This window comes from Periplaneta americana, chromosome 1 (genome assembly GCF_040183065.1).
Source record: "Periplaneta americana isolate PAMFEO1 chromosome 1, P.americana_PAMFEO1_priV1, whole genome shotgun sequence".
In the NCBI taxonomy this organism is placed as follows: Eukaryota; Metazoa; Arthropoda; class Insecta; order Blattodea; family Blattidae; genus Periplaneta; species Periplaneta americana.
In genome coordinates this window covers 108,722,201-108,749,884 of record NC_091117.1, presented here as the reverse complement: position 1 = coordinate 108,749,884, position 27,684 = coordinate 108,722,201, and the positions used below count along the sequence as shown (strand labels likewise).

The window sequence follows — 27,684 nt, the reverse complement described above, 5'->3', positions numbered from 1 at the left end:
TCAGAAGCAGGCGTGCATCACTACTCATTCTCGTTTTCAACGAAGTAGTTTTTGGTTCGAACTTCTTCACTTTTCTCTCCGTGTACAAAGTCTGTGGACGATTGTGTTCGGAATTCACAAGAACTCCGTCACTGTTGGTAGCACCGTTCTTCGTTTCGCTCAGTGTTAACATAACTTCATTTTCAACTCACAGGTAAGTTCTGGCTATATAACATCAGCTTCTTCTTCATAATCACATATTATAACCACATAGAAATTGATCGTTTAGATTTGTAGAAAAACAGACAAAAATAGTTGCTTTACAATGAATAGTCTGTTTTCTCATATATGTGGATTGGAAGGAAATGAAAATTGAAACATTGAGCAAGAAACAAATAACAATCCAACAAAGATTTTATTCTGAGTTTTTCGCATTATGCAGCAAAATTATTAATACAGAAAAATTATAAACGGAAAGTATTAAATAATAAAAAAAAAGTTCAGTGAAAATAAAATTCTGATCAGACATAAAAAAACATAAATATTTAAGTCCTAATTCCCCCATAATAACAGCAGTGGCTTTCTTCAGACCAATAACTGGACATGACTGTCTGGCAGCGCATCTCTGTAGAATTGGAATTTAAACATCTCCAAACCGTGTCCTGTGGAGAGTAGAAGATTCAGCTATGAATTTGTAGCACAGAATGAACTGCAAAGCTATCAACATTTCAGATAAAAGTGTTAATGACATCGCAGACGTTTACTGACATCTTAGAAAACAAATGACGTGGAAAATTCAATGTTGTGAGCATTCCATTAATTAATGAATTATTTACAATAGATAAGAACCACTAATGTAGCAAAGAGTAACGCCTTTGTTTCAATTAAGGAAAACCATTGACTAGTTCGTCCTTTATTTATCAAGCGTTTATAGCATTAGTACTTAATTGTTTTTTTTTTAACTTCGTGGGGGGGGGGGTCTCAATTTTCACCCCCGTCCCTCTTAATGACGCCACTGGTCATAAATAAAGGTTTACCGCCACTTAGGTAATCGGAGGTCACTGCATGTTTCTTTAGCCAGTTTCTTTGTGAGATACTCAAGACTGAAGCCGAATTTTACTATTAAGCGATAAACTGGCATTTAGATTTAATTAACAAATATCAATGGAGTGACCAACTATGTTTTTTTTTCATTTGATTCAGTTAGACCTATGAGTGAAAATCTTGTTTCAAAGTGATTGCCAATGTGTGTTGAGGTTCAAAATTAAATAAATAATGAAAAAAAAATCACAAAAAACTTTTATGCAATGAGGTCATAGGTTACTTTTAGCAGAGGGGTTAGACTTTCAGAAATCAGAATTACAGGTAAAATAAACTTTCAGCGACAAATGTAGAACTTACAATAGAGCTCTTAATAAAATTCATTTATGAAAATTGGGGCTGGATTTGCGGTACAAAATAAAGACGTGTTGTTTTGTTTATCCTGAATCTTGTTTGGTGGTGATGACACGTGATTTAACCCGTAAGCACACGCGCTGGGGTAAAAAATACCCAGGCGTTATTTTATTTGTTGTCAACACTGTCCATCAATTTTAAATTCATCCCGCGTTTTCAGTATCTTTCTTTCAGATCTTTGTGCATTGTTGTACGTATGATTGAGTGAGTTTTCTTGTGGCTGCACAAGTTTACACATCTTTATATAAAGACCGGGTAAGAAATACCCCGCGCGTGTGCTTAAGAAGCAGTAGTAGCGAATAATTTTGATAGTGTTCCATTTGTATTTTACATTTTCAAAATGGACTTAGAGTCTAGACAAAGTCGTCAAATAGTAGGCTGGCTGGATGAAGAAGACGAACAAGAAATTATTCAAGGTGAATCGGAAGATGAAGATGATCATATTTCGGAAAGTGAACATAATACCGATACAGAGCACGAACAGGAATAGGAAGCAGAGAGTAGTGATGACTGTGACGACAACGCTCCACTATCTCAGTTTGCTACTTACAAAGGTAAAGACGGGCTTCTTGGAGGAAGAGTGTACCACCTCGAAATGTTAAGACCAGAGCGTGCAATATAGTTACTCACCTTCCGGTCTGTAAGGAACAAGCTCGCCAAGCAAAGTCACCACTAGAAACCTGGTCGTGTCTAATAGATGATAACATCATAGATGATATTGTCAAGTACACAAATATTTACATCAGATCTATCCAGAACAACTTCGTTCGCGAACGTGATGCTTCGATAACTGATCAGACTGAGATAAAAACACTTTTTGGTCTGTTATATTTTTCTGGTGCACTGAGGTCAGCTAAACTCAACGCTAAAGATTTGTGGACAACTGATGGAATATAAATTCCTTTGTTTCTAGCAACAATGGGAATAAACAGAGTCTTCTTTCTTTTGCGGTGCCTTCGTTTCGACGACATTATTACAAGAGAAATTAGAAAAGCGACTGATAGACTCGCTCCAATAAGAAGTATTTTTGACTCTATCATAAAAAAAACTTCCAGAAAAGTTATACAGTTGCTGAATATTGCACTATCGATGAAAAATTCGAGCCCTTCCGAGGACACTGCTTATTCAGACAGTATATCAAAAGCAAACCAGCCAAATATAGCATAAAAATATTTGGACTAACTGATTCCCGCACTTTCTATGTGTTGAACTTGAAAATATACTGTGGTATGCAACCAGAAGGCCAATACCGTCAATCAAATTCTCCATCTGATGTGGTCAAACGGCTGATTACTCCTATTAGTGGAACTGGAAGAAATGTTACGTTTGATAACTGGTTTATGAGTGTGCCACTTGCCAAAGAACTTCTCAGTGATCACAACTTAACATATGTTGGAACTGTAAGACTAAATAAACGTGAAATTCCTCCTGAATTTGTGCAGAAAAGGCGTGAACAATTTTCCAGTATTTTTGGATTCCAGGATAGACTGACTCTCACTTCCTATGTTCCAAAACCAGGAAAAGTTGTTCTAGTAGCTTCCACTATGCATTATGATGATGCAATTGATCCAGACACCAGAGAGGAAAAGAAACCGGAAATAATAACCTTTTACAATGCTACTAAAGGAGGCATTGATGTAGTGGATGAACTATGCATTACATACAACGTCTCCAGGAAATCCCGACGTTGGCCACTTACCGTGTTTTTTGGTCTTCTCAACATCACAGCAATTAATGCTTTAGTTATTTATAAAACTCACAATGCTACTTCACGAGGACCAATCATCCGCCGATCATTTCTGAAGGAACTGGCTCTTGGATTGGTGAAAAATTATTTGGCTCATCGCTTGACATTGAAGAATTTGCCTTTGGAAATCAGATCCACTATTCGAAGAATGAATGGTGTGGAGGAACTAACCCAACCAACACGGAAACGAATGAAGATGTCCTGAAGTCGATGTGAGGTATGTCCTAGGAAGAAGGATCGTAAAACTAATACTTCATGCCATAGGTGCAACAAGATAACTTGTAAAGAACATTCGGTGCCTTTTTGTGAGAAGTGTGCTGATACCGGAAGTGGTGATAGTGAGTGAGTGGACGAATGATGCCCATAAATACTTTTTATTTCATTTTTACATTTGTGTTAGCACTGAGATAAAAAATATAATATTGTGGTGTTTTTCTGTGGAAGACTTTCACTCAAAGTCAGTATCCATATGATTAATTGTTAAATTAAAAAGAGGTGTTCAAATTACTTTAAAATATTCCTAACAATTATAAAATTATAGCATTTCAGTATTAATTATATTTTGTTTTTAGCAACACTTTATTTATTTTGGGGTAAAAAATACCCAACGCGTGTGCTACCGCTATAAAATACTGTGCGTGTGCTGGCGAAGAACGGTATCAAAGACTTGAAACTTTTGCAAAATATATATATATATAGGAAGCATGCCACCTCAAAATTACATTTATTATAGAGAGTGAAAGAAGTTTTTTAACTTGGTTACTAAATGACTCCGTTTCAACTACTGGTTTTTTAGCGTCGATGAAATTGTTGATAGTGAGATGGTATTTGGCGAGATGAGGCCAAGTTTTCGCCATAGATTACATGACATTCCCCTTACGTTTGAATAAATCTCTGAAGAAAGCCAAGCAGGTAATCAGACCAAGCGAGAATCGAACTCACTTCCGAGGGAAACTCTGGATAACAGGAAAACGTGCTACCGTCTGGGCACCACTGGCGGCTGTGAAATAAGTTTATTTTAAGCAAAATTAACATCAGGTAACAGTTTGGTGATGGCTGCAGATCTTCCATTCTCAAGCACAATGAATTCGTGGATAAAAAAAATGAGATACATTGTTTCGCTAAACATCTATATTCTGAGATGATTTACTGTGACTGGGTGTAGTTCGCGTTAACAGTACTGTTCTTGCTGATCATTTCTCTTTGGAACCATTCGCGACAGTTTGGTATTTGACTCTAGGGTGGGGAATGTGGAAATAAAAGTTACCAAGATAAACTGCTCTCTGTATAGAATCTTAGAAAGTGAAGAAGATATTTCTTCAGTGTCACATCTGACTCAAACCCGGAAAATCTTAAAACATTATGTTGGTTTTTTGTTGTATTTGTAAAGTGAGGAACAGTTGATCGGTTTCTGCAGCTTTCTCTCTCTAAAGCCTTGGCATTCTTCTGTGGGCCACGCTTACTCTCTGTTGTTGGATTCCTCTTCCATGAAAAATAAATTCCATCCTACCTTTACTGTAAATGGAGAGGATGAAGCAACCACAAAACAAAATAAAATACAATTTTATTAAATTTAACTAAAAAACAAAACAAAAATTAAGATGAAAACAAAAATATAAACAAATGGTTAAAAATGTATCAAAACTACAAAAATTAACTGAAAACGAAAGAAGTCCAAATTGTAAAATTTATCTTCAAACTGTGTGTTTTGCAGCCAGAAATCTATGACTAGTTTATGTATATATTAACAATGTCTGCAGCTTCTGAAATAAAATATGACATGCTAGCAACGTCCAGACCCTGGTGGTTATGGTATTGTTCTAGCACTGCTGATATCCCAAAATGTGTTACAGAGCAACTGTAGGTTCCCACGGTCACGAACTTGTAAAGTTGTTGCAAGTTTTTACTTGTCAAATATTGTACTGAATTACAAATAAAAGAAAATCAGAAATAAATGTTAAGGTAACCTAGAGACGATTTATCTAAATAAGGGAAGGTATATAATGTATCCCCAGAAATATGATATTCTGGAGCTAGCCCTTGATATTAGTCAGCAGAGTGAAGATGTATTATTCCGGTGCAACTTTGAGAGCGAAGTTTTACGTACTTGGTAACATATTTGACCAAAGCTAAGTACTTGATGCACAGAAATTACCTTGAAACCTGTAATCCCACACATCAGTTACCGTTCCTTAAGATAGATGAATTAGCTGTTAACGGAAGGTCACTAGTGGCTTCTGTTATTCTTACTTTCTGGTGTGTAGGATGGCAAAATCCAACCCAATACCCGACCTCAAACAACGGGTGAAGACCCTGGAGGGACAGGTACGACTGCTGCTTCCTCTCATAGAGGAGGTGAGAGTCCTCAAAGAGAGGATGGACTCGCGGTCCCTGCATGGTCTGGAGGCAAAGAAGGAAGAAGATAACGTATGGAGCAGCAACGACCTTAAGGAGCTGCAAGAGAGATTGAAGCAGAAAGAGAGGGAATTGAGACAGACGCAAGCTGAACTGGAAAAGTTGAAAGAACAATCTGAAAGGGTAAGAGATCTGCTGTTGTCATATTTACAGTTACTGCTGAACACCTTACTTTGGGTCACAGTTAAGGCTTTATTCCACAGAAGTATTTGCTCATACCAGACATTCACGAAATGGGTGAGTGGGAAAATGAAGAAGAGTTAAGACCAATCTGTATACCCAACCAAGTACAAAATGTGAAGATAATATTAGAAAGTCGTATTGTTTAGTAGATGACAGTACATTCAATAGTTGTGTGTTATTCTGTTTCTCACCGTACTGCCACCTTACTGACTGGGCTACTTCTGAACCTGATTCCTTTGTGATTACAGGAGAAAGTAGAACTGAGGCAGAAATATGAAGAACAGCACGAGTTGCGGCTCCAGCAGGAAAAGGTAAGTGGCGAGCTGTTACCATGTTTACAGACATAGCCTAGTAATTGGACAGTTAAAGGGTATATTAAAGGTTGGAGCAGTAAGCACGAAAAACTTTAAAATAGCCAGACATGCAGATTCTAAGGTGTGTTGAAATGGACACTTAATTGAATGAAAAATATGCGTACTCCATTATATATCACAATGTAGTGACAGTAACCGTATTGGCAATATCTGAAAGCCGAATAGGCTAATTGACAGGAGGCCGAGGACAGTGAGAAAGTTTGAATGGGTTAGGTGAGGGGATAGCTAAAGTGTGATTTATATGGTTCTGCTTGCATTTGCTTTGAACAAGTTTCCTTTTTCGCCGGTCAATTTTGCTGGCAAAATATTCTAATGAAGCTTCTTATTTATTTCACTAGCGTCTTATTTTGAATTCCCATTGACTAAAATACACTCAATGACAAGTTGAACGTGTCCAACATTAATGCTCAGTCAAAGCGATAAGCCGATTGATTGACTAGCAGCTTGCAAAGAAATGGGATGTCAGGACTTCAGGCAATGAATCTCTGAACAACTGTTGAATACATCTGCCTTTAGTACACGCAGGAGTGGTGATATAAGCAGCTATCTACAAACCATATTGCTAAGACGCATGTGTGGCATGATGTGTCGTGTCCTTGTCCTGTGTAATTGGTCCTTCAATGCTAGTTCTCAGGGCGGCTTTAGAAGGGGGGCTGCGGAGCTGCAGCACCACCACCAGACATTTGTGGCTCTTGTCTCGTTTTATGTCGTGAAATACATTTATTATACAGTCTCTATTTAGCGGCTCGAATTAAAAAAAAAATGTCGCTTTCATTGACATGCACGCGACAATTACGGCAGCTTCATTTGTAGCAAGTTTTCTGCGACAAATGTAGCTGGAATTATGGGCAGCATTGAGTTAAATGGAAGCGGCCACACGGAGCAGTAAGTGTAGCAAGTTTGGAGCCGTCTGATATGTTAGGTCTATTTGTGACCAATAATGTTCCACCTTAAACGAATTAACATTGTTGTTAGTTACTGGGAATTTCTTATTATAAAATCCATATTTTTAAACTTTAAATTTATATTAATATTTATTTCCGCTTTAGTAATTACCAAAGTAGACTCAGCGAGTCAAAGAATATACATGTCAAAAGACTTTATCTACTAACTGACAATAAACTAAGAATAAATATCATGCAAAAGAAAACAAAAATATTGTAATAAAAGTACAAACAACCGTGTAAAATGAATGGTTATGCTTTAATTTTTTAGGAATGAGATAGAAAGCGAAAATCAAATGTCATGTAAAGGACACACAGATTAAGACTTTAAAAAGAGTGAAATAACAAATCAAAGTTATTCATTTTACAGTAGAGAATTACAATAATTTAGCGCAATGTAAGTTTACAAATGCGTATGGATACACGCGTAAGCTAATTTTAAATACTATTTTCTTAATCTTACTCCTGTTTTTTGTTACTTCACCAGAAGGAAAAGTAAATATCGCCAATAAGTTCCCTTCTGGTAATTGAATTTGCAGCCAGGCATTCAACACTTTGGCATTTTATTCAGGCCTAATGTATTTAAAAATAAAACAAGTGACATTGATGAGTGGAGTGAAATTAGTCTCTCGAATTAGCTATAAGATATCGCAATTTGTACCACCCCGCTTATCTTTTAGCGTTAAAATTGTCTTTTGTTGGTAAAAAAACTTTATGAGACATGAAACTGTAACATACCCTAAGATTCACATTTCAGTTTCCCCCTCCCCCGAAATTTAATAATCTGAGAAACGTGATCTATCATGTTTAAGAGAACGTAAACTCTTTTTCTATTGGATAAGATGTAGGCCTACAATGGGAGAAAGGCATTCTCAAATTTGAAGGAAAACCCGTTTTTTTTAATGGTTAAATTCTCAGTATGTATATGTAATCATAACAACAGAATTAACTTGTGTTTATCAGGGAGTGAAGTAGAGAGGGAGATTGACTTTTAGATGGGAAATTATTATCATGACAGATTTATAACAATACGATGCCCATATAGACCTATATGACATATTTTGTTACTAACAATACGATGCCAATAAATATTACTTCGCTTATGTATAGTCCAGCTGAGTTGACTTATTGTTTAACTCTCTTCAAAATATCTTTCTTTAAAAAGTACATACATTTTTCTTCTTTCAATTTCGACCTAAAGAATTCTTCAATAATAAAATGTATACAAAAGCGTTCTAGCAAACCCTTCACAGCAATTTTGTTTCGTAAAAAAACGTACAATTCTTTTTCAGGACACAAATCAGTATTGTTTATAAAGACATTTCCACTTTGAGTTGTATTTTGGGATATAAGGATCAAGTTTAAATTGCCGCAACGTCCAATAAGCATTCTGCAAAACCAAGAAAAAGAGAACTTTTATTATAGATGTGTTCACTTATACTCTTTTCAAAATACCGTTCTTTGAGAGTACACATTTTTTTCTTTCATTTTCGACCTAAGGTTTCCTTTAATAATAAAATCTATACAATAGCGTTCCAGTAAACCCTTCACAGCGACTTCATTTGGTAAAAAAGAAAGAACACAATTCTTTTACAAGACAGATCTCTCAAATATGTTACAAACAATTTGCCTCTTTGAGTTGTGTTTTGGGTCATGTTTAAAACTCTTTTTTACTTGGAGATGCTTCAGAAATTCATGTATTGAAAAGGGAAGAGCATGTCTAATCTGTCGTACAATCCCAATGACCCTTCTACAGAACCACGAGAAATTAGGTCTTCATACAGCCTTTCAGCAAACCATTCACCCACACCGTACTTCCGATTGTTACTGACGAACAATATTGCCTGTTGTAAAATCGACACAGGAATAAAAGTTAACTTTATGGCACTGCTATAAATTTTCTTCTCATGCGCATTACAATTTTGTGTCACCGTAATAATATACACTAACAACACACACAAAGCGACTTTGGCTTCATAATCCATCTCGGAAGAAAGCTTCCACTACTACGGCTGAGTGCTGCAAAACGCAAAAGAACTAGCTACAAATGTCGCTACGTGTGGCATGTCATGTGGCCACACGTAGCGACATTTAACGCAGAAACTGGCAGTAATTGTAGCGCCCGTGTGGCCACCCATTTTGCGACAATTACGGCAGCTTCATTTGTAGCAGAAAACTTGCTACAAATGTAGCTCGTGTGGCCGTATCCTTAGTGAAGTCACTTCCTCCCTTGGTGCTGCCAGAGCGAAACGAGAGACAAGGACGGATTGGTGAAGCCACTTCCTCCCCTAGAGCTGTCAGTTTCGTCTCGGATGCTTTGGGCGTTAGTTTTACCCTTTACCCATCCCCCTGCTGCCCCACGCCATGAATCCAGGCGCTGCAAAATTTGCAGCAGTTTGTCAGTACGCGCAGTTTTAAATACATTTTGTTTAATGTTGTGAGTATAACAAGTGCAACAATGTTTCATTCTGTACAATATTTACAGTCTATTCAATTCAGAACCTTAACAATTCAGGAGAATTGTGAAATTAAGTGCCCATCAGTGGAATGCCATAATGGTAAGAGCCGCTAAACGAAATAGCGTACAAAGCTCGCATATTTTTTGCTAATTTACCCAGTATCCCTGCTTTCTTCTCTCGATCTCCACTCAGTCTGTATTAGATTAATGTGTTTTAAAGACAATTCCAACAGCTGGGGCAACAAGATGGAGTTTTAAAATAAGAACAGTAAATGATGTTCATGAGAAGAAGGAGCCATTGCTAGAATGTTTTCAAACCATAATGGAATCTGAAACATAACAACATCACAATAAAAGAGGCAAGCGCCCTGGTGCGTACTTTTGAAGATCCTGAATTCAAATGCAGGCTCAGTTTTTTTTCATTTATTGATGTATCATGTAGATATATTATACAACCAACTACAACATCGCCAGTTAGATATTTCTAAGTTTCAAATTTGCATATAAAAAAATTAAATTATGGTTTATTTAACGACACTCGCAACTGCAGGGGTTATATCAGCGTCGCCGGTGTACCGGAATTTTGTCCCGCAGGATTCTTTTAAATGCCAGTAAATCTACTGACATGAGCCTGTCTCAATTAAACACACTTAAATGTCATCGACCTGGGCCGGGATTGAACCCGCAACCGACTATGCTACCGAGGTCGACTCTGCATATCAAGCTTTGTTAATGCCATACAGACAATACGGAACAGTGCACAGTTGAGCAGCGAGATCTGTGAAAATGAAAACCCTAAAAAGCGTCGTAAGGTCGAAGGGATTCAGACAAGGGTTGCGGCAGCCAAGGAAGTGTGTGACTTCATTTTCACACAAGCTAACACCCGATTTGAGTTCATAGATCATCTTATATTATCTTCTCTTCTGTGTCAACAAAAATTTGAATGCTACAAAACCTCATTTCCTGAAAATAACCTAAATGTATGTCCAATGTTCGATGAAAAACTAAAAACGGAACTCACTGTGTTATATCAGAGACAAGAATTCAGAAATATCAGTGACGCAGTCAAGCTCTTGCAGTTTCTTCTATCTGAGAACTTGCAGGCCTTAGTTTCAGAAGTTGTGGAACTACTACGCTTAACTATCACCATACCAATGACAACTTCCGAACCAGAACGTTGTTTTTCGTGTTTGAAGAGAGTAAAATCCTATCTCAGAAATACGATGAGAGAAGAGAGACTGCCCGCATTAGCTATGTTTTCCATTGTAAAGACAATGTTAAAGGACATATTGGATTTTAATAAGAATATGATTCAAAAGTTTGCAATCTACAAAACAAGGCGCATGGAACTAATCTTTAAATAAAGTACGTTGCATGGTTTATTTTTGTATGAATTCAATACCCACGAGCCGCCACTGCAGTAGTTCCCTAAAAAGCAAAAGTTATGTCCCCAGAACTGAAGATAAAAAAAGAAATAATTATCTACTACTGATAAAGAAAAATATATGTGAGAGAACTATTATTATTAAAATAGGCTATTCCACTTTTATAAACAGTTAAGAAGTGAAAGAGAAGATAAGACCGTGTAAATGTTTATGAGCTAGCGAATTTCCAGCCAGATATTTATTATGGAAAAGCATCAAGATAACGATAACAATAAAAGAAGCTAGCGAATAACGTTAAAATCAGCAACATATAAATCACGCTTAAGGGACAGAAGGCAGATGACTGTGACAAGATTACAGAGGATTAAGTGAGGGGATACAACAATAGGACAGACAGTCAGATCAAACACGTTACAGAGAACACATTCCAGCCATAACCAAATCACTCTGGGTTGTCATGTAAAGAGCTGAGCAATGTATTATAAAATAAAACAAACAATGCCTTATTAATAGACATCGGATGTTTAGGAAAAATGCCTATTTTATTTGAATGTTTATATTTTAAAACTTTTAGTAAATGTGCTCGAATATGAGAAATGAAGCATTCTGATGAAGTTTGATCTTGTGTTTTTTTACCTCTTTTGTCGTTTACGTCTTTTTACTTTAACATGTAGGCCTATTTTTTTTTTTTGGCCTTTTCTTGCTTTTATTTCTCTTTACCTTTTTCTTCATATGACTACTCACTCAACAATACTGCATTTATTTCTGCGTTCGAAACTAAGAAATTGCAGTTCTTATAGTAGCCATAGCTATGGAACACCCAGTTGCAATGCAGTGTTGTTGTTTCGCTTGCTCCGGAATCGACCTTGCCTTACCCAGCACTGCTACCTGACTCCAGCACTGACCTACATTATTAATTCCTGGCTTATTTGCCTCATGAGTGATGCCTTATTGGTGTCACTTCTGAGGTTCTAACCTGTCTTTGTACAGTTGACTAAAAAAACAACAAACATCAGTTATTAGTCGAATACATGAAGCGTTGGATTTCCACGCTGATAACCCGGTTTCGAATCCCGGTGGGTCCAACTATAATTTGTGGTGGACAAACATGATGCTTGCTGGTAGGACTTCGCGCTCTACCGACGTCTCATTATTGTTACATTAATCATCGTCACACTGATTTTGTCCAATAAACGTGACAGAAGTTTGTGTGTTAATCTTGAAAAGTTGCTTGTTGTTTATTGTACCTCAAATTATGGACGTGAAGTTGTGGATGAATAAGTGCAAGTGAAACAAGTCTATAGAACAGAGAAAGTACTTTTCCGGTGTGCTTTATTAAGTTAGCTACTGATGGTCTTATGGATGTTTACTTTATGAATTATGGGTGGTTCAATATAATTTTAATGCCTTTTATTGCCCTATTTTTGTTGCTTTTAGAGCGTTTTTAGGCACCTAAAATACAATTTTTTAGTGACTTAACTTCCGATGTCTACTTACCAACAACGTTGAACATAACTCTACAAAAATGTTTCAATAGTTGTAAAGTGAAAAATAATTAACTCGACAATATGTGCCTGTTTTTGAGAAATTTGCTTCTCAAATCTGGACACTCTATTCCCTAACACACACAGTGATATCGTTTACAAGTGTAAGAAGATTTCGCTGCAAATCGAGCATTCTCCAATCTTCCGTTTTTTCTGCCTTCCTCTTATTCTCCGCATATGATCCGAAAATTATATCTTAATGTTGTCTATCACATGATAGGCTATCTTCTCCTGCCAAGAACTGTTTTCCCGTTCACCATTCCTTCCAGTACATCCTTCAGTAGGCAGTTCCTTCTTAGCCAGTGACGCAGCCAAATTCTTTTTCTCTTTCTGATCAGATTCAGCATTATTCCTTCTTTACCCACTCTTTCCAGAACAACTTCATTTCTTATTCTGTCTGTCCATTTCACACACTTCATTTTTCTCCATATCCACATTTCAAATGCTTTTCATCGTTTCTCTTGATTTTGTCGCAATGTCTATGTTTCTGCCTCATCACACAATGCCCCACTCCACACAAAAGCACTTCACTAGTCTCTTCCTTAGTTCTTTCTCCAGAGGTCCGCAGAAGATGCTCCTTTTTCTATTAAAAGCTTCCTTTGCAATTGCTATCCCGCTCTTGTCTTCCTGGCAGCAGCTCTTGTTACTACTTATAGTACACCCCAAGTATTTGAGTAGTTGTCCACTTGTATTTTTACCTCATTCCAGATTGGCAAGTAGGTACATATTGGAATGAGTTTCTCTTTAATATTAAGCTTATGTGGAATTTCAGTCAATTCAGCTTTTCTGTCTAAAAACGGATTCAGTATCCATCTACGACTGTCATAATTGTTTTCAGTTTCTTCTGGATGATGGTCAGTAATATATTGTTTAAAACTGTGTAAACTTAATTGCATGTCTGTAAAAGGAAACTCTGTATTTGTGGTGTCATGCAGTAGGCTACATAGCTAAATTTACCATGATTTATTCGAGCCCTTGAGAGATAAATTGTTATAAGTAAAAAATAATTATTAATTTTGAGTTTCAGCCAGGTTCTCGTCTATGAGGTTGTTAGCTATTAATTGGTGAAGTGACAATTTTATTTAAAAAATTAGCCAATAGAAAAGCGATTAGATGTTATTACAGGAACTGGAATCGCCGCGCCACTACTGGTGTAGCGGTATAGCTCACAACGCCTGCTAGTAGCTTCCCCGCCAATCGTGTGCTATCACTGTTATTGTTTAAGTTAAATTTATGTTTGTATACATCTACAAAATCATTTTCAAGTTGTACTGATCATGTCAGTGAATGACGAATTCAAGTGGAATAGGGGAAGAAACGTTTGCGTCATAATTCGATACATAGACTAAAAGAGCGAAAGCTAAGATAGATCGTAATATTGGGAATGGGTATGTCACAAAAAAGGGTGTGGTAATACCTGCTAAGGTGTTTGAATATAAAATATGTAGCCGTGTTAGACGTTTAACTTGTATAAATGCAGCCATCGGGGGTTGTAATAAAAGGCTCGCTCAAAAGTGGGCCTCATCTTCAAAATGTTTGATGGCAACGACTGGTCTAGATGATCCACGGCCCATTTATTTTATGAAAATTCGAATTACATTCTGGGAAGTAAGATGATTCACGGCCCAGTTCTTTTACGGTTTATCATGAAAATACGAGTTAATTACAATTTGTTTTGCTAGTGTATTCTCCCTGTGGGTCATTTCTTAGAAGTTCATCATAAAAATGAGATTATGTTCCTGCATATTTTCAATAATTGAAATTAGTAATAATATAATAAATAATATAATAAATTATTTATTTGAGGGCACATAACATTTCACTCTTTAGGGAAATCCATAGACGGATGAGAGATTTTGCTTTAAAGCCTCTATCCAAACATTATACGTTGGTAGCTGTTGTCTCATTTCCTGATGCTGTATACCGGCCACCAGCTTGATTCCTTCATGAAACCTGTTGCTTCAAGTCAGAATATCACCTAACCAGCTGAGCTTTCTCTAATCCAGAATTGTTTGTATTACAGAATTACCAGGCTCAGCTGGGGAAGCTCAGACAAGAAGTGGAGACTGAGCGGGAGATGAGGTGCCAGCTGGAAAAAGTAAGTGTGAGATGTTACCATGGTTACAGTTACGAGGGAGTTTATGAGCTCCACTCAGACATTGCACATAATTAATAATGATAAAAACAATAATACTTATATGAACCGTTCAGAGCAGAAGTGATGTAAGTCACAAATGGATAATAAGGGTTAAAGTAAACATTCTGTAAAATACATAGCAAAGTAGCAATTAATATTCAATTTATTTAAACTATTAGTAGTCAGTGGATAGCACGAAGGACATATTAATTGCTACTTTGCGCTGTATTTTACAGAATTTTTACTTTAAACCTCATTACCCAATTTTGACTTATACCACTTCTGCTCTGAACGGCTCATATTATTATTATTATTATTATTATTATTATTATTATTATTATTATTATCACTATTATAAAATCATCATTGTCATCATCACAGTAATCAAGTTTCTAGTCAAGTTATCGACATCTGAGGTTCTTCTCAACCAGATTTGTTTTTAATTATAGAATAAAGAGGAGGGACTGCAAGTTCTCCGAGAAGAATTGCAAGCGAAGGGGGAGGAACTGGAGAAAATGGTAGAGGAACTGAAAGTGGAGCGCCAGAAGACAGCAGTAAGTGTGAGCTGTTGCCATGGTTACATTTACTGAGCAATGAATGATTCAAACTGTTACAACACAGATTGCGACCAGCTGCAGTTGGAGAGTAAACTTAATTTCGGTTTTCTGACTAGAACTGCTACAACAAATACTACTGCTAATACTAGTGACATTACTGCAGTTATGGATGGTGACATTAATTACTGTACTTATCGCTATTGTTACTAGTACTGACATTACTGTAGTTATGGCTTCTGTCACTACTACTGACATTACTGTAGTTATGGCTACTGTCACTACTACTGACATTATTGCAGTTATGGCTACTGTCACTACTGCTGATATTATTGTAGTTATAGCTACTATCACTACTACTGACATTAATGTAGTTATGGCTACTGTAGTTATGGCTACTGTCACTAGTACTGATATTACTGTAGTTAAGGCTACTGTCACTACTACTGTCATCTGCTTCACTCAACCTAGTGGAACTGTCACCTATCTGACTGGGCTTCCTCTGACCAGATTGTTTTGTCTGCTGCAGAAGCACAGAGCTTTAAAATAGGCAGACGTGCAAGCGCTAAGTTTTGCTCAAATGGGCACTTAATTGAATGATAATTATGGGTACTCCATTATATATATCACAATGTAGTGACAGTAACCGCATTGGCAATATCTGAAAGACGAAAATGGCGACAGCTAACTGACAGGAGGCCGAGGAGAGTGAGAAGGTTTGAGTGGGTTAGGTTAGGAAATAGCTAAATGCCCGTGTGCACCATTCTCGATTAAAATTTGACCACGGTTAAGTCGGCACTTGACCATCTTCAACGCCAATTTGCGGAGTATCAATCTCGATCAAAGTTAAACAAGCGAGTTGATGATGATCATATTTGATCACGGGTGTGGGACCGATTATCTTGAATTGAACATGGTCAAGTCTAGAAAACCAAAATGGCGGCAAGATTTGACGTACTTGATGGAATTGAAGATGAAATGATGTATCTTGAACACGCAAATCACTGCGGAAATAACAGAATTGGTATTATTGTAGAAAGAGTAAGTTTGTAGATGAATAATAAAAATGATTTTTTTTTTCTCAAAATAGACTAATGTTTTATATATGTTTCTGCTTTGGAAGATCGGGACTTTACTTGAGGACAAAATATTATTTAGGCCTAACTGTCCAATTTTGTTAACATAATAATAAAGTAGTTATTCTATGCCGGTATAATATAGTAAAACTAAATGACAATTTTGTAGAATGCGAGATTATCACTTATTAGGTATAGATTTGCCATTTGAAACTATTAGGACCTACATGACGTTTTGGACAATTAGGCTATTTACGCTTGAATTAAGAGATACCTTCCTTTCCCTCTTACCTACTCCAAAATTCCAACCTTGTGAACACAAAATAAATGGATAAAATTCAGAACAAGGATACTTTCCTTTCCCTCTTACTCCAAAATTCCAACCTTGTGCACACAAAATAAATTGGCACTAAAAATTTCCTTTTCGTATGCATGATGATGCGTATTCGATATACACAGACGAATTGCTTTTTTTTTTTTTTTTTATAATAATTGTTAGCGAGGTATCCGTAAACTGAAATTTTCCGAAATAAATCATTGGCACTGAAATGTGTCTTTTCGTAAGCAAGATGATGAACATTCGACAAACAGATACAAATCTGCTCTTTTTAGTAGCCTATTTCAAGATAATTGTCAGTGAGATATCCGTATACTGAAATTTTCCCAATTATTATCAATAATATGAAATAACCACTGCATAAATTACGTTACAAATTATGTGGAATTATGTGAACACGTGTAACTCATGTTCAATTATGAGGTTAAATCCAACCAGGTAGCCTGCTTTTCTCTTAGAGAACTTCCGTCAGTACTTTTATTCTCTAATATGGGTGCAGAATTTGCTGACGAGTTCTAAAAGAATTCCCACTTCGAACTGTGAGAAGTTCGGTGCTCTTTACTTCTTTTTCTTCCACCGCGGTGAAACAGACTATGAATTCCCTCCACCCTACAACACATTAATATTGCAGAATTCATCATTTATATACTGTTATATGTTAATTTTAACCCCATGACATATAGTGTAAGTTTATTACTTGACTGCACAAGTTTTTAATGTCAGGCCATAGATGCCAATAGTTTTATACACACGCAAAAGTCAGAGATTTCAGTTATCTTTGTAAATAAGTGTCTTATTTTGTATGTGAACCATTTAACCTCAGTCATGACAAGTATATATTTGTAAAATGTCTGCATGTGCATTCAACTATTAGATCAAAATGCACCTGATTTTCAAAATTGTTTGCTTAAGGATTCACCTGAAGATGACTTTTTGTATAAGTCGAAAATATTTGTGACTTTTAAATTGTAATATGATGTAACAGAATTATTTTCTGACTTCACATATTGATAAGTGTTTTGACTGAAAATATAAATTATTATTGAATGATACTTCATAACACTTTTCTGAAACAATATGACCTTTAAATTTAAATGAGAAAGAGTTTAGATAAGGAAAAATAAAGAAAAGATGCAGCTCGTAAGAAGTTGTTCGAAAAACAACAAAAGCCACAGAAAACATCAGTCCAAGAAGCAATGCTTGAGTTCATCCAGTGATGAAGAATCCGATGTGCAATTAATTAACTCTAGTGACTCGGAATATGGATAAAATTATGATGATGGAGAGAGCTTGTTTTGCACTGGATTTTTTTCATAGGACACCAGGGCCCAGGGGAGAGAAGTAGACTCACTGTTCAAAATATCGTCGTAGGGAACACGAAGACTGCAACACTCATGAAGAACTTTTTATTTGTCCAACTTGCTCAATCCAGCGAAATAAGAATTGTGTCAATTAAAAGAGTCACAAAATAAGCGCAATCAACTTAAAATTAAAATATGGAGATCGAAGTTTAATTTTCTATCATATTTTCTTTCTCTAGCAAAATATTAACGTTAGCAATAGTAGCCTAAGTAATATTAGTACATTCATGTCCGACTTGACCGACTTGTGTTATTTTCGTAAACTATCTTAATTTCACTTGGAAAATTTTCAAATAAACAACAGAAGTTTTGTTGAGAGCAGTTAGACCACTGTTGCACTGAACCCTTCAATTTTAAAATATTCCTGAATTTATTAATGTATCTACATGATTTAACAATGTTATATAGGGTAAACATTGGTAATTTCGGTTATTTCGTGATACTTTTTCTTTGCTCTTTTGTGAACTAACCAATGGTGTTGCGAGATCCAAATTTCCGCCAAGGGATTGCATATGTTGTCCAGTTTCCAGAAACATACACCTAAGCTTTGTGTGACTATTGTAGTTGCTTCAGTGAGCTTTTATGTTTGGAGAGAGCAAGTTTGCGTCGACTTCTCAGGCATACAAATTTTGTGGATGTTCGTAATTACATTACAGGCTTATTACTAAAGGTAAGCATATGATATTTTGTACAAAGATTTATTGTATCTTCGTGAAATTTTAGGAAATGTTTTTGGAATTTTAGATACATCTGTAGTCGCCATATAGGCTTAGCTTTACTGATAGAAATCTTAACTGTTTGAGGCGAAATTTTGTTGAGTATTAAGTGTTACAATTTTTAAAATAGTATAAAATGTATTACAATAGGAATTTTAGAAATCTGAAGACAAGATGTGATAACAAAAAAGAAAACGGAGACGCAATGGGTTCAGTGTAGCTTCTGTTTGATTTGTTATTATGCTAAGTGTCAATGATAAGTGCTAAATGACTTACTTGCAAGAATTGTGACAGAAGATGGAACATGGCTCCACCATTTTGGACCGGAGACAGAGGCAGACAATGGAGTGGCATCATGCAAATTCACCAAAGAAATAGAAATTCAAAAGTACACCTTCGGCAGGAAACGTTATGGCTACTGAGTTTTTCTATTCAGAAGGACTCTTGCTTGTGGACATCACGCCACACGGAACCACCATTAATTCTGACGGGTATGTTGCAACTCTCAAGAAACTTCAAGTTCGACTGAGTCGTGTTCGACGACATCGGGAGAAGCAGGATGTTCTGATATTGCACGACAACGCACAGCCATATGTCAGTCACAAGACCACAGACCAGATCAGAAAATTCGGATAGACAACACTGAAACACTCGCCTTACAGTCCTGAACTGGCACCATGCGATTACCATCTCTTTGGTAAACTGAAGGATTCCTTCGCGGAACGAGGTTAGAAGATGACTCCCTTGTGCACGCTGCTAAAGAGTGGCTCAGACGTGTTGGTCCAGACTTTTACCGTGCTGGTCTACAGGCCCTCGTTCCTAGGTTACGTAAGGCAGTTGAAAGGGACAGGGATTATGTGAAAAAGTGACAATTTGTTCCTAAAGGATGCATCTACATTCTGTGAAAATAGCAAAGCTGTAGGATAAAAATATAATGTTTAAACAAATGTTATGCATTACTTTTGGAGTTACCCTAGTAATATAGGCTATAGTAAAGTCCGTAATAAAAGTGTTCATTCTTTCAGGGCAAAGAAGATCCCTTTTCAATTTCAATTTTTACTTTTATTTCATTCATATTATGTGTTGATATGTATTTCTATGTTTTCTTGCTATGAATATTAGACGGAATTACTATGTTTGAAGTCTTGTAACAATAAATGAGAATTTCATTTGAATTTAATGAATTTTTCCACAATTCTTCTACCTCTCACGAAATTATCAATGCAATATCACGAAATTACCAAGGTTATCACGAAATAACCAACCTTTCAGCTTAAGTTGTAAAAGTGGTTTTTGGCATATATTCAAGAACGTATCCAATCTTTTATGTCTCCAGATTTGTACAGCAAGTTATCGTCTTTTAGGTGAAAAAACCGGAATAAGGATATATTTACACATTTGCATTTTAAATTAGTTTTCATGAAATTATCACGAAATTACCAGTGTTTACCCTATTGCTTCAATTTTCACCCAATGATGATAATTTTTGTCCATGTTCAAAAATAAAGTTAAATAACACACGTATCTCTTATTTGAAACCTCTTTCCATAACATAATATTTCCCAATTTTACTACTTTTTACAATTTAAAATAATAATAAAAACTGACTATAATTTGTATTGTATATTCTAAAAATAGACAAAGTTCTGTATGTATTCCACTCATTCAGAATAAAAATGCCTATTCCCACCCTCATTTATAAGCAATTAAAAAAAAAAGTGTCTCTTATTTGGGTACTTTACATTACTATGGACAATGTTATACAGAGGAACAGTTGTATATGTAGGCCTAATTGAGTTATACCACTTTACTACAGTTTCCATCTATTTGTTTATCGATGAAGTGATGCCTTGGGTTACAGGCACAATATATGACTTTATCAAGGAAGAAAAATTATAATTTCGATACCATAAGATGTTTTAAATATTTTTGATGAAGATGAGGATAATTTAGAGAAAAAAATTAACGACGATTTTTAAATGCAAGCAAACGAAAAACCTTACATTCCCGAACATTTAATAAACTCGCGTTGTACCACTTTACTTCTGAACAGCTCATTTAATACTTACTTACTTACAAATGGCTTTTAAGGAACCTGCAGGTTCATTGTCGCCCTCACATAAGTCCGCCATCGGTCCCTATCTCGTGCAAGATTAATCCACTCTCTATCATCATATCCCACCTCCCTCAAATCCATTTTAATATTATCTTCCCATCTGCATCTCGGCCTCCCCAAAGGTCTTTTCCCCTTAGGTCTCCCAACTAACACTCTTTATGCATTTCTGGATTCTCCCATACGTACTACACAGCTCAATTAATACAGTAGAATTAATCAAATTTCTTTTTGTGAAGTGATGTCAACCAGACATCAAGTTTCCTTACAAATCTGTCGGTTTTATCGCTGGCTCTTATTATGTTAACATCTAGGCCTTGCAAACTACTATTGAAAGTTTTTGAAAGATATGTCAGCTAGGAAGGCAAGTCTGAGAAGCAAAATAAAATAAATTGGAAGGTAGATTTGCATATTCCGATCTCTCATCTTGTAGATATGATACATTAGAAGTTGATTGCTATCGACTGGTTTTCAGTAAAATCATAATTTTATTGATTGTACACGGATTTTGTATTTTTCAAACGGGGTACATATACGGCAGTGCAATGAAAAGTCTCGCCAAAAAATGAGCCACATCCTTATAAGTTTGACAGACACTGGTCTAGATGATCAGCGGCCCACTTATTTTTTGGCTTAAGAAAGTCGGAATTATGTTCTGGGTAGTTAGATGATTCACGACCCATTTATTTTAGGGCTTATCATGAAAATACAAAATTTTCTTTGGGGTTAATCATGAAAATGCGAATTACAGTATGTACAGGTAGTATATTCGATCTTTGGCCCATTTCTGAAAACTTCATCATGAAAATGAAGATTATGTTCCGTCAGATGTCCAATTTATTTGAAGACACGTAACATTTATTTAACTCTTTAGGGAAAACCATACACAGGATGAGAGGTTTTACATTAAAGTCTTTATGCAAACGTTATACGTTGGTAGCTGTTGTCTCATTTCCTGATGCTGTATACCGGGCCATCAGCTTGATTCCTTCATGAAACCTGTTGCTTCAAGTCTATCACCCAACTAGCTGAGCTTTCTCTAATCCAGAATTGTTTATATTACAGAGTTACCAGGATCAGCTGGAGAAGCTCAGACAAGAAGCGAAGGCTGAGCGAGAGATGAGGCGCCAGCTGAAAGAAGTAAGTGAGAGCTGTTGCCATGGTTACAATTACGAGGGAGTTCACCAGTTCTATTCAGTCATTTGTCATTTTAATAATGATGATGATAGTAATATTATTATAAAGTCATCGTAATCTTGCCATCATCATCATCATCATCATCATCATAGCAGTCATGTTACTAGTCAAGTTAGCGACATTTCTTCTCAACCAGATTTGTTTTTAATTACAGAGTAAAGAGGAAGCACTGCGTGTCCTGCAAGAAGAACTGCAAGCGAAGGGGGAGGAACTGAAGAAAACGGTAGAAGAACTGCAGGCGGAGCGCCAGAAGACAGCAGTAAGTGCGAGCTGTTGCCATGGTTACAGTTACTGAGGAATGATTGACACAAACGTTTACAACACAGATTGCGACCAGCTGCAGTTGGAGAGCAAACTTAATTTCAGATTTCAGAAGAATTACTACTACTACTACTATTGCTGCTGCTGACATTACTGTAGTTATGGCTACTTCCACTACTACTGACATTACTGTAGTTATGGCTACTGCCACCACTACTGACATTACTGTAGTTATGGCTACTGTCGCCACTACTGTCATCTCCTTCACTCAGCCTAGTGGAACTGTCACTTAGCTGACTGAGCTTCCTGTGACCAGATTGTTTTGTCTGCTTCAGAAGCACAGAGCTGCATCTGAGGTCAGGCCTCACCAGGAAAAGGACAGGCAAGGCAGAACTGAGCTACACCGGGCAGCAGAGCGGGGGGATACACACAAGGTGCAGCTGCTCCTGGATGGAGGCAGCCAGGTGAACGCCGTGGATCATGTTGGCCGCACGCCCTTGTGGCTGGCAGCATATGGAGGCCGCCAGGATACGTGCAGGGCGCTGCTGGCTGCCGGGGCGCGGCTCGATGTGAAGGGAGGACCATCTGGCTGCACTGCTCTGCATGAAGCTGCATACCGTGGACGTCGTGCAGTGTGTGAGCTGCTGCTGGCAGCTGGGGCGCGGCCTAATAAGCCTGCTGATGCAAACCAGTGGACTGCACTTCACTGTGCAGCATGTAGTGGCCACTCCTCAGTGGTCCAGCTGCTGTTGCAGCATGGTGCTGAGCGGGGGACGAGGAGTAAGAGGGGACGTAAGGCCCTGGACGTGGCGCGTCGGTTCAGCCGCACCGAAGTGGAGGCCATCCTGCAGGACTGAGCAGGCGCAGTGTTGCCAACACGATAGCAATACCATTATACCATACTAATCAGCGGGAATGTGTTGTGCTCTGTGTGTAATGCAGTTACTTCATTGCTCTAGGTTGTCGTTACCAAGCCCCTACAGTCTCGGCTGCGCGAAACGAGGAAACCGGGGCAAATTGAACGCTGCGCTTGCCGCCATATTGTTGGAGAGCAGACAAATAATAGCAGTGCGTAAATCACGCAATTTAACGCTGTGATGATCTAAAATTGACATATTATGGCCATTTTCGACGTTTAACGTAAAATTAGGACGAAATAAACATATTCAAAGTTTCATTGATATGTGTTAGAACATTAAAGAAAAGAAAATACGTATGCAGCAATTTATAGAAAACATACTGATACATCTATAAATAGGCCTACACAATACACATTATAGATTGTACAATTTTACGATAATCAGCAAATTGTTAGGTTTCAGAGAATCTAAAATTATATTAACATATTAACTCTTAGATCACAAGACATAAATATATGCACCTTGATTACACAAGTTCTTGTTATAATCAAATTCCTAAGTGAAATAAATATGCGATAATCAGTATAGACTTGTTGTTAAGTTTTAGAGAATCAAAAATAAATTATATTACCGGTACTTTTAGATCACAGGACATAGGTAATCTGGCAAAATATAATATGCGAAGGTAGCCAAATTACATTGAATTCATTCTTCAATTAATAAAGGGAATGCTATCAATTATAAAAAGTATCGGTACCTAATACATTGCAAACAATAGGTAACGTGAAGATCTAAAAACTAAACAATCACTTTATGCAAGATAAAAAAAAACCACATACTTTTTATGTGTGGATTTTTTACAAATTGCATTTTTATTTTAAATAAATAAAATAGATATATTATCATTGCTTGCGGAGTGATGGTACATAATTTTTATGCACATATGCAATATCAATAAGATGCCATTCCTTGCTTTTGTTAATAAAATATATCCGGAAAAATGTAAAAGAGTTATTTATAGGTGAACTCTGAATCATAAATTCACAAAGGAGGCTTAGCTATTATAGCTATTAATTTATTTATTATCTGTATATTTATTTATCCATATATGGATCTTGAATGAAAGTTTATTATCTTGCAGATAAATTCATTTACATAATAAAAACAAAAAGTTATCTTTCCACTAATGTTTTAACATCTGATGTGTAAGTCTAAATAATTCACTCAGTGGGATTTCTCTACAGTCTGATATACCTGTACTAACAATTAAGTGTTCTTTATTGTCGTAAACTACTGATTGATTTTTAATGATATTGATATTGTAACAACAAAGATAATATTATATCGTACCTTTTGCAAATAGCTTGGAAAATTAAACAGGGATGGTATTATCGCCGCGCTCTCATGGTTAACATTCGGCAGGTCTTTGAGCGGCCTCATGCGTTCGGCAGATCTTTGAAATTAATTGTATTATTGTTTTCAATTTCTTGTGTCGCCGCTCCAATCACTCGCCTCAATTTCAATAATGCAACCAATAAGCTGCTTCAATTATTATTAAATGACACTTACTTGTCTAATCCACGTAGACTAAACCCGAGGTTGCAATGTCTTGTGCTGAGGACGAACATTAAGGTATGTGATTAAAAATTATTATTAAAGAGTTATTATTAAGAGTTAAGAAAGCCAACGTACTCGTATATGAAATAATAATAATAATCAGGGAAAGGATTTATATGTAAATACATATTTACTTATAAAGCTAATATAATTTATATTTTGCATTATCTTTATGTTTCACAATGTGTAGGGTTGAAAAATCCTACTTTTATTTTCCATATTTTTCCATATTTTAGAGTTTAGTACATATTTTCGTTAATTTCCATATATTTTCCATATTTCATATAAAACAGTCCATATTATATTAGGTTTAACAATAAAACAAAACAAAATTCCATTAACTTTTAAAAATACATTTCAACAATAGAGATTTAAACACATGTTCAGTAATCCCTTTAACATCAGAGTTATTTGAAAATTAGCAGTCCTATCAACAATGGGAAAGTAAGTTACAAAACTGTATTAATTTAATTTAAAATTTTTAACAGACTTCAGTTGTGCAGCTCAACAGTTAAATGCCAGTCAGAGTACACATAGGTTCAGTTTTGTAAATCATACTATAAAGACGGTAAATATGCCAAAAGTACGTCATTCAGTCAATTTAAAATCAAAACTAACAAGTTACATTTCAGAATTTAAAGAAGATGGTTTATCAACTGACAATAAAATATTATTTTGTAATTTGTGTCAGTGTGCAGTATCATCTACACAAAAGTTCCTGGTGCAACAACACATTACAACTAGTAAACATCAGGCCAACAAACAACTAAATTCCAAGCAGAGACAATTGTTTTTAACACAACCAACAACATCGAATGTAAGATCTGAGTTTAACATCGACCTGTGCCGTTCTCTCATCTCTGCTGATATTCCTCTCTACAAACTAAAGAATAAGGTCTTCAGGGAATTCCTTGAAAAATATACTCAACATACAATCCCGGATGAGTCAACACTTAGGAAGACGTATGCTCCATCCATCTACGATGAGACAATACAGAAGATAAGAGATGAAATTAAAGATAGTTCAATTTGGGTTTCCATTGATGAGACTCCCGACAAAGAAGGTAGACTTGTTGGTAATGTAGTTATCGGTTTGTTAAGTGAACAATATTCTGAACGAATTCTTTTACATTGTGATGTTCTAGAAAAGTGCAATAACAAAACTATAGTTAAACTGTTCAACGAAGCTATGGGTATCCTGTGGCCAAAGGGTATTATGTACGATAATGTGTTATTCTTTATTAGCGATGCTGCCCCTTATATGGTCAAAGCTGGACAAGCATTATCTGTTGTATATCCTAAATTGACTCATTTTACTTGTGTGGCGCATGCATTTCATCGTGTGGCAGAAGTGGTCAGAGACAATTTCCCTAAAGTAGATTTGTTGATTTCATCAGTGAAAAAAGTATTTCTCAAAGCTCCCAGTAGAGTTAACGTGTTGAAAGAAATGTACCCTGAAATTCCATTGCCACCAAAGCCAATTTTAACTAGATGGGGTACATGGCTAGAAGCAGTTGAATATTATGCCGAACATATAGACTCTATTAACAATGTTCTCCTTGCATTGGACTCTGAAGATGCAGTCTCAATTGATACTGCGAAAACAGTTACCTGTGACATAAGTGTGAAGAATGACTTAGCTCACATTCAGCATACATTTTCATGCATCATAAAAACGCTCAAAAGTCTCCAAAATAGGCACCTTTCACTATCTGAAAGTTTTGAAATTATAAATAGTACTGTGGAACAACTGAATCGTGGTAGAGGTAAAGTTGCAGATGCAGTAAGAGCTAAGGTGGACACTGTACTTTCAAAAAACCCTGGATATGAAGAACTACAAAAGGTTGTTGCTGTGATGAGTGGTGAATCAACAGTGAAGATTAACTTGGACTTATCCCCAGCAGACATTGTGAAATTGAATTATGTACCAGTTACTTCTTGTGACGTCGAACGCTCTTTTAGTCAGTATAAATCTATCCTCAGAGACAATAGAAGAAGATTCACTTTTCAGCACTTGAAAGAAATGTTTGTAACCTATTGTTATGGTAACAGACAATAAAAATTGTGTTTTGTTGAAACTACATTGGAAGATAAGGTACGTCCATTATATTTTTTGTTTAGTTTGATTAAAATGTACCAATATTTAACGTACATAGTCATTTTTTTATAATTTTAAGTCCATATTTAATTCCATATTTTGGTAAAAATCCATATTTAATTCCATATTTTGGTAAAAATAACTACATATATATTTACATATTTCATATTTTTTAGTCCATATAAATCCGTTCCCTGATAATAATAATAATAATAATAATAATAATAATAATAATAATAATCATAATAATAATAATAGCCATTTAACAATATAACAAACTAGTGCTTATTCTTATCGAGAAAGTAGACGTGACAACGTGACGCTTAGAGTGAAACCTACAGAGCAACAATCGGTCGGCAAAATTATTTTTTTAAACCACACCGCACGTTATTGTATGATGCCGACATGTTAAGCATGAGTCCGCGGCGATAATATATCATCTTTCAAAATTATATTGCCATTACTTTCACACTATTCACTAAAAACACCCGAGACAAAGCAAAGGAGTCGACCTGGTTGGCGAGTTGGTATAGCGCTGGCCTTCTATGCCCAAGGTTGCGGGTTCGATCCCGGGCCCGATCGATGGCATTTAAGTGTGCTTAAATGCGACAGGCTCATGTCAGTAGATTTACTGGCATGTAAAAGAACTCCTGCGGGACAAAATTCCGGCACATCCAGCGACGCTGATATAACCTCTGCAGTTGCGAGCGTCGTTAAATAAAACATAACATTTTTTTTTAACAAAACAAAGGACAAGTATGACAATCGTGTTTACCGCTCTATTTCTACCAGTAGCATGGCGGCGTAAACATGCGCAGACTGGTTTCAATTTTGGACAGCACACCAGCGCTCTGTGTGAGTCTAGTATACTAT

General features: G+C 36.3%; 1 protein-coding gene across 1 annotated transcript; it reads left to right on the top strand.

The window, feature by feature from the left end:
- LOC138699639 (ankyrin repeat domain-containing protein 23-like) lies at nt 1-25,102 on the top strand. Its single transcript, XM_069825673.1, has 8 exons — nt 1-193; nt 5,446-5,719; nt 6,028-6,090; nt 14,508-14,582; nt 15,071-15,175; nt 21,844-21,918; nt 22,130-22,234; nt 22,572-25,102. The coding sequence occupies exons 2-8, from the start codon at nt 5,447-5,449 to the stop codon at nt 23,091-23,093; spliced, it is 1,218 nt and encodes a 405-aa protein (XP_069681774.1). The 5' UTR covers nt 1-193; nt 5,446; the 3' UTR covers nt 23,094-25,102.
- The last annotated feature ends 2,582 nt before the right edge of the window (nt 25,103-27,684 follow it).

Excerpts from the sequence above, each read along its gene's own strand:
- LOC138699639 (XM_069825673.1), top strand. The coding sequence starts at position 5,447 with ATGGCAAAATCCAACCCAATACCCGACCTCAAACAACGGGTGAAGACC. Across the intron at positions 15,176-21,843 it reads TGGAGCGCCAGAAGACAGCA|AGTTACCAGGATCAGCTGGA; the intron begins GTAAGTGTGAGC and ends TTTATATTACAG. Across the intron at positions 22,235-22,571 it reads CGGAGCGCCAGAAGACAGCA|AAGCACAGAGCTGCATCTGA; the intron begins GTAAGTGCGAGC and ends TGTCTGCTTCAG.